Source organism: Uranotaenia lowii, chromosome 3 (genome assembly GCF_029784155.1).
Source record: "Uranotaenia lowii strain MFRU-FL chromosome 3, ASM2978415v1, whole genome shotgun sequence".
NCBI classification, from domain to species: Eukaryota; Metazoa; Arthropoda; class Insecta; order Diptera; family Culicidae; genus Uranotaenia; species Uranotaenia lowii.
The window spans coordinates 176,982,683-176,997,089 of record NC_073693.1 but is presented as its reverse complement, the minus strand read 5'-3'; the positions used below and the strand labels follow the sequence as shown (position 1 = coordinate 176,997,089).

General features: G+C 34.4%; 2 protein-coding genes across 2 annotated transcripts; one reads left to right on the top strand and one right to left on the bottom strand.

Moving 5' to 3' along the window:
* Nucleotides 1–9,338: 9,338 nt before the first annotated feature.
* LOC129757496 (ribonuclease kappa) lies at nucleotides 9,339–10,246 on the bottom strand. Its single transcript, XM_055754761.1, has 3 exons — nucleotides 10,060–10,246; nucleotides 9,832–9,951; nucleotides 9,339–9,739 (listed from the first exon to the last, which is right to left on the bottom strand). Exons 1-3 carry the CDS (start codon nucleotides 10,126–10,128, stop codon nucleotides 9,641–9,643), a joined length of 288 nt encoding a protein of 95 aa, XP_055610736.1. The 5' UTR covers nucleotides 10,129–10,246; the 3' UTR covers nucleotides 9,339–9,640.
* Nucleotides 10,247–11,070: 824 nt separating this feature from the next.
* On the top strand, nucleotides 11,071–12,823 carry LOC129757494 (UBX domain-containing protein 6). The gene is made up of 2 exons (XM_055754758.1): nucleotides 11,071–11,209; nucleotides 11,329–12,823. The coding sequence occupies exon 2, from the start codon at nucleotides 11,421–11,423 to the stop codon at nucleotides 12,708–12,710; it is 1,290 nt and encodes a 429-aa protein (XP_055610733.1). The 5' UTR covers nucleotides 11,071–11,209; nucleotides 11,329–11,420; the 3' UTR covers nucleotides 12,711–12,823.
* The last annotated feature ends 1,584 nt before the right edge of the window (nucleotides 12,824–14,407 follow it).

Here is a 14,407-nt window from a genome sequence, read left to right as displayed (position 1 = left end):
ACATCACAAATATATAAAAAACTATAAATTTTCAAACGTGTTCATTTGATTTTTCACTAAAAACAAAGTTTGTTGCCAGCTACCCTTTTCTCTTAGTAGGGTGAAAATCTCATGTTTTTGTAAAATTAAAAATAAATGGTGAAACCAATAATTTTTCTGACTACGTCAATATGATGTCCCATCAACCTTGAAACTTTTGATATGCAAGCGGTATGATTATCCGTGGACATTTAGTTTTTAGAAGCCATTGAAGTTGAGAAGTATTGCATGATGTTCCAGTTGACAATTTTGACATTTTACGATACATAAATTTCAAATATTACAACAAATAAAACATACCAACATTCATCATTTATCACATTTTCAAAAGATTTCAAATTTGTAAAAATATTATAAATCAATAAAATTTTGCTTTCAACAGCGCAGCAATTTCTACATTTCGGTTTTAATTTTAAAATTTCGTGATGTCTCAGAACTTTTATCTTCCCAAATAACTTAAAGTCACACTAAAGTCCCATGCATGTGCATTAGACTGCCCCAAATTTGTATGAGAAATTTAAAACCTGTAAAATGTTATACGCTACAGGCTAAAATTGGTCCTGGGCCTAGTACAAGATCTCATGCCAAATTTGGGCCAGATCGAACCACGGGAAGGGGTCGCTCAACGAGCTTGAAGTTTGTATGGGATTTTGAGACATTTTGTTCGAGAGGAACATGAAAAACCAGTTTTTCGTCAATAACTTTTGTCTCCCTCGACCGATTTCTTTCAAAAACGGGTTTTCTCAAAGCCTAAATTATGACAAATATTTCATCTGAAGGTTGCATTTCAATTAAAGTTAAGATAAAAAAGGTAATAAGCTTCAAAAATTGGTTAACTTTTTTAAGGGTGATATTCATCACTTTTTTAATGAGGCGAATAAAGTCCGACCAGAACATCCAATGTGAAATGCATGCCGTTTCGTCAAATAATGACCGATTTTAACCATTGTTGTTGTGCTCGATTGCACTTTTTAATGTTTTTCTAATATTTGAGTTTGGATGATATTCATTTGATAGTTCGGAAAGAAGTAAGGGCGGAAAAATGCTTGACAATTAAAATAAATTGCATAACCACAGGGGCTTAGGAACAAGACTGGACGATTTGTGATGTCAATAAAAAAAACAGTTTTTTATCAATAACTTTGGTTCCCGTCGGTCGATTTCTTCCAAAAACAATGTTTCTAAAAGCCTAAATTATGAAATATATTTCATCCGAAGACTGCATTTCGATAAGAGTTTAGAAAAAAAAGTTATGAGGCTTCAAAAATAGGCTAACTTTCTACGGTGGTATTCATTACTGTTAATGAGGCGTCAATATGTTCGACCGGCCCAACTCATCAACAGTGATAAATACCATCCTTTAAGAAAAAATGTTTTTTAAAGAAATCGGCCAATTAAGCCCAAAGTTATTGATGAAAAACTGGTTTTTCATGTTTCTTCCGTGCAAAATGTCTCAAAATGCCATACAAACTTCAGTCTCGTTGAGCGACCCCTTGCCGTAATTCGAACTGTCCCAAATTTGGCATGAGATCTTGTACTAGGACTAGAATCAATTTTAACCTAAAGCGCATAATATTGCACAGGTTTTAAATTTTCCACACAAATTTGGGACAGTCTATTGCACATATAGGGTAACGGACCAATTTTGGACCGCTTTGGGAAGTGGCTATGCTATTTTCTGGAATAAAAAAGCATATGATACAATTTTCGATTGCTTTATCCGTTCATTACGAAGATCAAGGCTTTTTCTATCGAAAAATATCGTCGTTTGTTGCAATTTAACAAGGTTTAAGCCTAAAAACACGTTTCTTCAATCATTACTCTGGTCAGCATTTTGGACCACCAGGTTTCTATTTTGGACCACCCTTTGGACCTATTTTGGACCACCCTTAAACTAAATAAGTTTTTTTTTTCTAAATTTTGCCACATTTCGACAGCAATTGATGCGCAATTATGCGAATTGTTCATATAATTTTGAATTTTCTCATTGTTATAGACTAATCAAGTTTTGTTTGTTCGATAAGAATAAAGTAAAAACATTAAAATTCCTGTTATATAGTGTGTTCCAAATGTTATGAAAATTCTGACAGCAGTGTTCAATACTGGCCAGTTGGCTTATCTTTAGGCTCAATTTTCTGAACGCAAATCTCCTTCAGGCGACCCAATGATAAGTTGAGAAAGTCTGAAATCAAAAATTTCGCGACATCAATTGATGCATTTTGACTTCCTAAACCTTAATGGATTTGGTTTGGGTTCAGTTCTGTAGATAGATTTTTAGCCATCTAAAAGCCAGATTTTTTTTACAAATATTCAGTTTTAGATTTGATACTAACTTTGTTGTAGGATAATTATCGTTGGAGTAATTTTCCAACAGTTTTTTTTTAAATTGCATAACCACAGGGGCTGAAAAACTAGATTTTTAGTACTTGATTGCTTGTAAAATTTACACATTTCAACTACCTTTTCACAAGTTTTGAAACATATGTAGCTATAATTGGATACATTGATGTAAATTGTTAGGTTAACGTAATTCAAAGCATAGTGCACAAATAGTAAGTTAAAACTATAATTGGCTTGGTTTTATGCCGATTAAAGTGAACCTCGTCTAATGGCGAGTTTGGGCTTTGGCGAGTTGATTAAATAAAATCATGCTTAAATTCCAAATTTAAATGAGTGATTGAAATGGTGTGAACAATTCTTTCTTATTGTCGTACAACGTCTTATTACGTTCATGAACATTTAACAGCCAATTTAATAGCCAGGTTATCTTGAGTGGTCCAAAATAAGTCCCTAAGGAATAAAGTAGGACCTATTTTCGACATGGGTCAAATTGCTATCAAAACCAGTTATTTTGCTTTTTCGAGCTTGCAAAATAGTTTTCACGTGTTTTATCATAGCTGTGAACATGTTTGTATTTGTAAAGTTCATCACAGCTATGCAGCAAACCTCTTGAAAGTTGACTCCAATAATGGCGCGTCCTCCTGAAATGGCCCTGATTCGGTCCAACTGTGGAAAATCAAAACTTTATTTCCAATTTTCTCTCCGTTAACAGCTTAGGGGAGATGGGGGCATAATGGCCACCTTAAGGAAAACGGTTATTTAACCATAGAAAATAGCTATAATATGGAGGTTACATTATTGTTTCGTGTTCAGACACTTGAAAAGCCTATTCCCTAACGGGCTGAAACGTGAAAAACTAGATGAAAACGTTAAAAAATGCATTTTAAAAAATTTTGCCAAAAGCTGAAAACCAGCCACTGTGGAGGCATAATGAGAACCCCCCTGAGGCAGTATGAGCACCATTAATCAGAGCAAGATGTGCGTTTTTGCCGGGGAATCTAGCAGCGAATTCAATTCGATGAAGTCAGGTGAGTCGTAGATTCATCAAACAAAGCAATAACAAAATAATCTAGATCTGTTTGTAGAATACAAACAATTCACGCACGCTCATACATTAAGTGCTTTGTTCGGAGGATGATGCTATTAGCCGTATAATGTAACAATAAAAAAATCGATCATGAATTGTGAATGGAAAAAAATCACCTCGAACAGAAATCTAACTCTAGTCTTTTGATTACCTCTCCGACACCTTACCAATAGGCTAAATTGTCGGATGAAAACTAGTCAATTTTAATTCGCTGCTAGATTCTACGGCAGAAAATGCTCATTATGCCTCGATAATATGGTGCTCTATATGCCCCTAGTCAACAAATTTAAGTAAAAACGTGTTTTAAAATTGATAAAAGTGAAAAATCAAAAAAATTTTGATGGTAAAAATTGAGAAACAATGTGTACATCATGTTGCAGTGCGTACATTATAGATCAAGGTTATTTTAAGATCATAAGAGCTTATTTCGTGGTGCTCAAAAATTATAATATTTTCGTAACTTGAGAACCAAGCTAGTTTTTTGTAAATATTTCTGTAAAGATGATAAGGAGATTCCTTTTTTTGTGAAAAATTAATACTATAGGAAGTACGAAACAAATCCTCATGAAAATTTATTTAAGAAAATACGCACTTTCGTAGAAAAGCGTAGTTCTCATTATGCCTCGGGTGCTCGTTATGCCCTCATCTCCCCTACTTAAATAAAATTTTAGATGTGATTAGAATCATAAGAAGTATCTTTAACTAGGGGAGATGAGGGCATAACGAGCACCCGAGGCATAATGAGAACTACGCTTTTCTACGAAAGTGCGTATTTTCTTAAATAAATTTTCATGAGGATTTGTTTCGTACTTCCTATAGTATTAATTTTTCACAAAAAAAGGAATCTCCTTATCATCTTTACAGAAATATTTACAAAAAACTAGCTTGGTTCTCAAGTTACGAAAATATTATAATTTTTGAGCACCACGAAATAAGCTCTTATGATCTTAAAATAACCTTGATCTATAATGTACGCACTGCAACATGATGTACACATTGTTTCTCAATTTTTACCATCAAAATTTTTTTGATTTTTCACTTTTATCAATTTTAAAACACGTTTTTACTTAAATTTGTTGACTAGGGGCATATAGAGCACCATATTATCGAGGCATAATGAGCATTTTCTGCCGTAGAATCTAGCAGCGAATTAAAATTGACTAGTTTTCATCCGACAATTTAGCCTATTGGTAAGGTGTCGGAGAGGTAATCAAAAGACTAGAGTTAGATTTCTGTTCGAGGTGATTTTTTTCCATTCACAATTCATGATCGATTTTTTTATTGTTACATTATACGGCTAGTAGCATCATCCTCCGAACAAAGCACTTAATGTATGAGCGTGCGTGAATTGTTTGTATTCTACAAACAGATCTAGATTATTTTGTTATTGCTTTGTTTGATGAATCTACGACTCACCTGACTTCATCGAATTGAATTCGCTGCTAGATTCCCCGGCAAAAACGCACATCTTGCTCTGATTAATGGTGCTCATACTGCCTCAGGGGGGTTCTCATTATGCCTCCACAGTGGCTGGTTTTCAGCTTTTGGCAAAATTTTTTAAAATGCATTTTTTAACGTTTTCATCTAGTTTTTCACGTTTCAGCCCGTTAGGGAATAGGCTTTTCAAGTGTCTGAACACGAAACAATAATGTAACCTCCATATTATAGCTATTTTCTATGGTTAAATAACCGTTTTCCTTAAGGTGGCCATTATGCCCCCATCTCCCCTATATTTGTTCAAAAATTTTATGAATAACATGATTTATGAGAGAAATATTGGCAAAAAACTACAAGGTGGTGCAAAATATGTACCCGGTCCAAAATAAGTCCGTTACTCTATCCGCCTTTGGGCGGGGTTTATGTTTCATCTTTTCTACCTAACTCAGAATCTTTTTTTTCTGAAAAAATCTATTCAGAATTGTTGTTATTCTCAGAACCAACCGCCAACATTTTATTTAGATCGAAAAACACATGGACCAACGCTTTATGATGCCAAGGAAATGATTATTTTTCGAAAAAAGGTCCTTTTATATTTTTCTCACGTTTTTAGTATATTAGCTGTAGCTTTCTTTTGATACAGAATGAAGGTTAATATTGTTAATTGATTTCAACAAAGTATTTTATTCGGTTTAGAGTGAATTGTGTTTAAGTTTGAAATTCCTTTATTTTTAATGTACGCATTACGTTTCAAAGAAATTTATTTGAAACTCTGTTACCGTGCATGCTTCGAAAAGAAGCAATTGCTACGATGTTGTGTATAATTGGAACTTTGTTAATTACTCTATGAATAAAAAAAAGATTTTGAATAACTTCACGTGTCAATCTCATTATTTTTTGTAATAAAAAACACTCTAAACATCTTTTAATTTAAATATATCTTTTAATTGGCATCACAAATCGTCCAGTCATGTTCCTAAGCCCCTGTGGTTATGCAATTTATTTTAATTGTCAAGCATTTTTCCGCCCTTACTTCTTTCCGAACTATCAAGTGAATATCATCCAAATTCAAATATCAGAAAAACATTAAAAAGTGCAATCGAGCGCAACAACAATGGTTAACATCGGTCATTATTTGACGAAACGGCATGCATTTCACATTGGATGTTCTGGTCGGACTTTATTCGCATCATTAAAAAAGTGATGAATATCACCCTTAAAAAAGTTAACCACTTTTTGAAGCTTAATAACTTTTTTATCTTAACTTTAATTGAAATGCAACCTTCAGATGAAATATTTGTCATAATTTAGGCTTTGAGAAAACCCGTTTTTAAAAGAGGGCCGAAGGAGACAAAAGTTATTGACGAAAAACTGGTTTTTCATGTTCCTCTCGAACAAAATGTCTTAAAATCCCAAACAAACTTCAGGCTCGTTGAGCGACCCCTTCCCGTGGTCCGATCTGGCCCAAATTTGGCATGAGATCTTGTACTAGGCCCAGGACCAATTTTAGCCTGCAGCGTATAACGTTTTCAAAAGTCGGGTCATTTGGGGCAGTCTAATGTGCATGTGTAATTCTCTAAATTAAAAAAAAAATACATGATTAAAATAAAACAACATTTTAAAAATAATTCAATTTTAAAGCTTTACGGATTCCAAAACTAGCAAAAGTAATTTCTCATCATATTTTTACTTTCGTATTATCATGTTGACAAAATTGAAAAAAAAAAACTGAAATAACCAGCGCAGAAATTTTTAAGAAAACAAAATTTCAAAATACACAAAGCTTCTGAATTTTATTTTTTTTAAATATTTTATTGCCTTTTTTTATTAGACTCTCATAAATTCTCATAGACAACTACCATAAATTCTAAAATTTAAAAATATCTAAAAACCTTTAATAAATCACCATTTCAAGTTATCCAAGTTTTCTATTCAAAATATCCATACTGAAATAAATAGCGAGAGTGGGGAATCATGGGCCCTTTTTTCCTTCAGGTATCAGAAAAGGGTTAGGCTTAAAAGCGGCACGTTATCCAAACAAACGGGAAAATTGTGCCGAAATTGTGAAAAATTGTAGGGAATTGTGGGCCACCAAATCCACATTGACCAAATAACATACAAAGTTTATGAGTTGATCCAAAAATAAAAAAATAAAAAAGAGATTGTGTATGATCGAATAGTTTTAAAAAACCTGACTCGCGATCGTTTTGACAAAATTCCTTATACAGGATCTATGATCGTCTCTATCGCATTGAATAAAATTGATAGCATACTTTTCATAACTCTTCATTTGCCATGAGAAAACTCTACAAATAGTAATAGTAATAGTAGTTCTCTCAGGTTTATGTGCAAAATAAGAGCAAAATTTAGTAATTTGTCATTCATTAACTTCTCGTGTTCGATGCAAAGTTCAGTTTTTTTATTCTACTTTTATACTATTTCGGTTGAATAATAACTCATATAAATATTATTATAATTTTTGAAATGAAGAGTTAATCACCGTAAATTTATTTTAAGAAATTATTTTATTGACTATATCGGTGATATTCTATATTCTTTTAAAAAGAATATTTAAGAATTGAAAAATTAAAGACGGAATTATAGATGATAAGAATAAGATGAATGATGTTGAAAAAGAGCGGAAGGATAATTTTTAATTTGAAAAACTTTTAATCACATTTCACATACACATACAGGCCTACTAATTTGCAGTGGTGGATATACACAGCAAATTTTTTATTGCTGGAAACCAGCAAAATTTTGCTGGTTTTTGTCCCGCTGACTTTCCAGCAAAATTTCCAGCAATTTGAATTGCTGGAAAAACCAGCAAACATTAGTGCTGTATTCCAGCAATTCAAATTGCTGGAAATCAGCAATCCAGATAGCTGGAAACCAGCAATTTTTTTCAAAACATTCGGCTGTATTTGGTATCAAATTTATGTTTCAATTCGAAATTAAGTATTGAATACTGGCTGTACCTATAATGACCAATAAATAAGAGTTATTCCATTTTTTTCAATTATGTGGTATTTATTACCAAAATTATACATTTTTTTTTTAATATACCAGTACCGGTTCTGCTCTGGGGTGGAAGCTTTGTGCCAAAGTGTTGACTACCTGAAATAAAGTTTTGATTAGTATCTTTCATAAAATATCTACCTATCCAATGAAAACTCACCCTTGACTTGATGTCTGCAGACCATGGTTGCTTTAATATAGAGGAAAATAAGAATGATTGATTAATCTATTCGAAGTTCGTGAAATAAATTCTCACCTTTTTCCGCGTACGAAAACAAACCGACTCCAATTTGACAACTCGATTGCTGATTTTCCAGCAAACTAGATCAGTTGCTGGAAAGTCCAGCAATTTGAAATCCGATTGCTGGGTTTTCAGCAAAAATGACAAGAACACAACCGAATGCTGAAAAATCCAGCAATCAGAAAACCGATTGCTGGTTTCCAGCAAAAAATTGGATTGCTGAACATTTCCAGCAATTTTTTTTGCTGGAAATCGATGCAAAAATTAACTGTGTACAGATTGAATTGTAGCTACCACCACACAATAGTAGGCCATGCGTGGTTCGCCTCACAAGCGGAAACTAGTAGTGCGAATAAACCCAATATATTTAGGTAATAAATTTTTAATTCTATGATTCAATTCGGACACATTAATTTAATTTCAAATTTCAAGTCTTTAAATTTTCAAAAAAATAAAAAGTGTCTACAAAATTCTCACGGCCAATTTTTCTAAATTTCACCATATCCAAAAAAACAGCAATTTTTTTTTTTTTTTTTTTTTGGGATTTTAAACCCATTGGTTTATTCATCCCCAAAAAAAAAAAAAAAAAAAAAAAAAAAAAAAAAAAAAAAAAAAAAAAAAAAAAAACAGCAAATGTCTAAATATCCGAATTTCCTTAAACTTACCTTTCTAAATATACAAAATGTATATCATATCCTTAACCTGAACTACAGTTTATAACTGACAGGCTCATGTACTTCTGACAATAAACATTAAACATTAAATAAATATTTCAAAGCTTTACGGCTTTCGGTTCCAAGTTCCTCCGACGTTATCATCGGATAGCTAAATATAAACGTATATTTTTTCAATTTTTCTTTGAATCCTTCAGGGCACTCAAAAGAATCCTTTCGCCCAGTTCCTGATTTCGCTAAACACTAAGGTTTTTTTTACGCGGTATAAATTCCGTCTTTAACGTATTAGGACTTGGAATATTTTCGCTCAAAAAACGTGTTGGTTTGCGAGAGCCGTAGAAGAATCGTATGCGTATCCATGCATGGCAAAAAACCGCTTAAAAAGAAGCCATGTTAGAAAAACTGAGCAAAATTAATCCGCGTAAAAAAAAACCTTAGTGTATTGATTTTTGTGATCTTTTATATAAAATTTTAATCTTCAAATTAACATTAAGAAAATAAGTTCAGGTTTCATATTTATTTTATTTCATCTACATTTTGCATTGGATTACATATACAACAGATGTTAGGAAAACTGTTAAGCACAATTTGAATGGTTTCTTTTTCTAAACAGTTTTCACGTATCAAGGAATGGCAATGATTTGAAAAGTTTGGAATACTTCTGCGCGGGACAATGATTGATCAATGTGTTCAAAATTAATATTTACGATTGAAACAATGTAAGTTCATCACGGCTAAACTTAAAACGAGACTGTTAAATTTGAACATAATGTACAAGGGACGATGTTGTTTTAGTACATTAGCTTAGGCCACAGTCGAGCGGCTGTTGGCATAGAATTGCTGGCCGGAAATGACCAGAGTCAGAACGTAGAGGCAAGCTGCAATCCAGCAGTTGTAGGCGTTCTGAAATCGAGAGAAATTATTTATCAGTATATTGAGTACATCATACATGAAGTCAGCATCAAATGCCATTGTGTTGGTACGAGTTTAGTCACCTGACTGTAAGCAAGATCAGCAGCAGCGTAGAATTCCTTCGGAGTTGGGTAGTGTTCCTGCAACGGAAGATCCTCAATCAGGGCCACACTATGGATGTAGTAGAAAACTCCCATCAGCAGCTTAAAACAGAAAAAAAATATTCTTTTTAGTATATTTGAGATTGAACCAAGGGCATCTCCATTTTTTCAATGGAGACCCCTACACACAATTTTTATTTTGGAACTTACCAGCTGGATGATACCCCAGACTGAAATGATCAAGCCACACAGTGACAGTTTCGGTCCACAGATCGGCATCGTGGTGAAGGGTCTTGGATTTCCGCTGAAGCTGAAGTCGCCAAAAATTCGATCACAAGACTTCTACCTTCCTGCCCCGAGTTTTCCACTTAATGGCTCTGACGAATGAACGTAACAAAAGAGACGACGTCAAATTTTTGATCATGTGACAGTACATGGCCCAGTGATAAAAATACGGCGATTTACTCATCGTACACTTTCTACACAGAAATTCAGGTTTTGGGTTTTTTTTTTTCAGTATTCTAAAATGGGTTATTCAGATCGTAGGTATTGGTATTAACTTAAATGTTAAAAAATCAACAGTTACGACTCAAACCGGTTCTAAATCGGCTTTCGCTAGAAAGATAACTTTTTGTGTTTGATTTCCATATTTCCGTTTCTTTTGAGTTGAATAGAAATTATAACTATGAAATTATTATGCATAAGATTTTGATGTATGGATCTAATAGTTATACGCAAAGACGAGCATTCCAATAACCAGTGCTGCAAATTACTTTACCAGCGCGTTATAATCTATTTCAGTGTAGCGAAAAACTCGAGCATGCAGCAAATTTTCATTCTTTTGTGGTACATTTGAAACAGAGTGCATAAACATCAGCAAAAATTTCGTGCATGATTTTTTTCTTTTTCCGTAAAAGTTTCGTCATCACGGATTGTGGTTAATTTTTAAGGTTTCTAGCAACAGGCTTCACTATTTCGATGAGCTTCAATGTTTTTGCGTTACTAAATGTATCGTCCTTGTTGGCCGAATATTTGAAGAAACTCCAGCTAGCTTCTCCGATCCCGGAGGAAGACGGCTCAGAGACGTTGGATTCTCCACTTCAAGCTCCTCCAGCAGCAGACGAACATTCCTACGCCTTCCCAGAGGGCATAGACCTAAGCGTATTTTCTCACATTTGGTGCACAATAAAGAATACAACCCAGCTGTGGTTCGAATCTTTGGGCCGACCATTGGAATTCACGGATTTTCAATTGCATATTTTTAAAACTTTTCTGATTATTCTGGTGGCCAACTTACTGCTGGTTGGATTTTACTGGAGAAAGTACGGCAGCATTATCACAGACCGTTTTATCCGGCCAAGTGAGTATTGATTTTTGGTTGTTGTTTTTGTTTAGGTTTTCTTTGTGCTTTGGGTACTTGCGATTGATTAATGAATCACCATCTTAACGTTTAAAATTTTACTCTTCGCGGATTTTCAGGTACTGCCAAAGAAATCGAAGAACTGAAATTGTCAGTAGCACGGCTTAAACTTCCCAAGGAACACAGCCCAAGAATATAAATCCCATCAAAAATGTCTAAAATACTTAAAAAGTTTATGGCAAAGCAAAAAAATAAATTTGGTACAGCTGGCCCAGGTCGTAGGCTTAATTCTGAAACCCCGGCACCTAGTTCATCGCAAAAATCTTCGAAGGACCGTGATGTTTATGTTCCACCAAAACGTAACGAACTTTCATCGGAAGCCCGAGCAGCGGCAGATGCAGCCCTAGCGCGTATTCAGGGCAAAGATAAAAAAGAATTCAATACATCATTGGCAGCTATCAAAGCTCAGGTTCGACGCGAATTGGAGGCCGAAAAAAAGGCTAAGGAAGAAGAAAGCACAGGTTCCAGCGAACCTTCGGCTAGCCAAACGGAAGAAAATCGTAATCTGGCTGTGCAAGGAGTCTTTTTCAGATGTCCTCTTATAAGTGAAGAAGTTTTGCCTAGGAAAGAATGGAAAGTAAAAATTAAAGAATTTTTGTATGAGCAGCTCCAGCACGAAAAAGCTCTTTCCGCCTGTTTGATCATTTTCAACTGTAATCCTAAAGAAAAGGTGGATATATGTGTGGAAACATTGATTAAAGTCTTGGAAAATATTTCTCAAAATCCCAATGAAGAAAAATATAAAAAGCTTCGCAAAAACAACAGACTAGTTTGCGATAAAATAATTGTCTGTGAAGGCGCGTTGGAATTCCTTCATGGTGCCGGATTTGCAGAAATTACTATTGATGATGAGCCATATCTGATTTGGTCGGAAGATAATCTTGAGCCGGAGACAACACTAGAAAGCCTGATCGAGGCGCTCAAATGCTCCGAGCCAATGCATTTGGAGCTTGATCGTAACATTCAGGTCCTGTTACCATCACAAATGCGAAAGAACAACCTTCCAGCTGATTTCTTCCGCATTTCACCTGAAGAGATTAAACGTGAACAACAGCTGAGAACGGAAGCCCTAGAGCAGGCGCAAATCCTTAAAACCAAAGCTATGCGTGAAAAAGAAGAACTACGAGTGATAAATCGCTACAAATTTAGTCTTATCCGTATCCGGTTCCCAAATGGCGTCTACCTTCAGGGAACATTCAATGTTTATGAAAAACTTAGTCATGTGTTCGAATTTGTCCAATCATGCCTGATGCACGAATCAGCGGAATATACCCTCATACCTACTACAGAGCAGCGCTTTTCGGACGCGGAACTCGACAAATCGCTGTACGACCTGCGCCTGGTACCAACTATGGTTTTCAACTTTAAATATGAAAACGAGTCCCAAGGGCTGAACGATTTTTTAAAAGAAGAACTCATGCTGCTAATTCAACCATTCTAATTTTGAAAATTGTAAATTATACCTATCAAGGATCCAGTTTAAGTTCTACATCATGTCGTTTATCTTATAATATGTATAATAATCCTAAATAAAATGTGATTTGCAATGTGTAAGTAAGCGCTTTTGATGGATGAAAACTGGTATTGAAGGAAATATCAGAGAGGTGCATAAAACCATTTCCCATTTCTCGAATCTGCTGGCTTCTTCAAAAGCGACCCTTATATGAAAACCCAATGATTAATTTGAAGCAAAAGGTGTCATTGCAAGTTGTCTTTTATTTCGTTTTATAAAAAGAAAGAAATATTAACCTTCCTTTGCGGCTGGGGTCTCTTATAGGACCCGAACTGTACCTTCTCGATGCGCTATCTCACGAACGATTTAAGCAGGATACATGAAATTTTCTGACTTTTCCTGAACTGAAAAGCTCTGCACTATTTCTTGCTTAGATGTTTGAAAAGGGGTCTCCAGAGTCACCCAGCAAAAAAAACAAATAGACGGTTAAGGTCATATAGAACCGGATTACTTTTATCAACGTTGCAGTTGGCTGACAGTTATTGAAAAACTTATCCGGTACAACTGTGTTCGATGTTTACTCTTAGGCTCGAACTCACGGACATCGGCTCAGGAAGCAATCAACTTGCCAACTGAGCTATATTACAAGCTCAGAAACCGGATTACTATACTACTAAATGTACCCGCAAAGCTGTCCCATATTTAGCTATTCTTTTGTCAGTTGATTATTTTATTCACTCTTATTCTGCGACTCGAGTGACTTGACTCACGAAATTTCACTTCTTTGCCCTGACTCCAGAAAAGAAATTTCCTCATCCAAACAAAAATTTAGATGCTAGAGAAGCTATTTAAGCCAGCAAAACCATATGAAATTACGTAAGTCACGTCACTCGAGTCGCAGAATAAGCCCCTCTATCAGCGTTATATTGTTCACGTTACAGGTTGTTTACTGATGAAAATAAGTTTGAAATGATGTTTTGAACGTATCTGGATAAAGATAACGTAAGTTTATCATAAGTAGGGAGGGTAAATAAAAAAATAAAAACGTTTCATGAATTTAACAACCTCACTTTTTCTAAAGTTTGTCGGTCAATGATCTCAATAAGTTTTTCGATCAATGAATCAAAAACAGCCAAGCATCTTGGCTGCAAATATATAATGAGAAAATTCAATATAACTTACGCGTGTGCTACCAGGAATGCGTATTTTAGTTCAAAGATTCTATGAAAGCTCAAGCAGCAAGTAATAGCATGACAAAAAATTAAGACTGACAATTTTCTATATTTTACAAGGAACAATTCAATGAGCCTTATACAAAATTAAAAAAAAAAACAGTTTGGCGGAATTACCCCATTATAATGGCCTAAAATGTGAGTTAAAAAATTCGGTTTGTTGAAAAATGAAATACAGCGAAGTTAAACCAAAGTTAGATGTCTATTATTATGTAAGATTTAATATTGTTCCGGAAAATCCGAGATAGCTATCAAAACTTTTCTTTGGACCCCAGAATATTTCTAAAATCATCGAAAGAAATGAATCTGCCATAAAATTTAATCTGAAAGAGAAGAAATGAATTCATCAAACTTCAGAACAAAAACAACTAAAACTTATTATTAATACTAATAACAGTTCAAAATTATCAAATAAAGCATCGAGTTTGACCACCTTTGTTATTCACGAGAGCA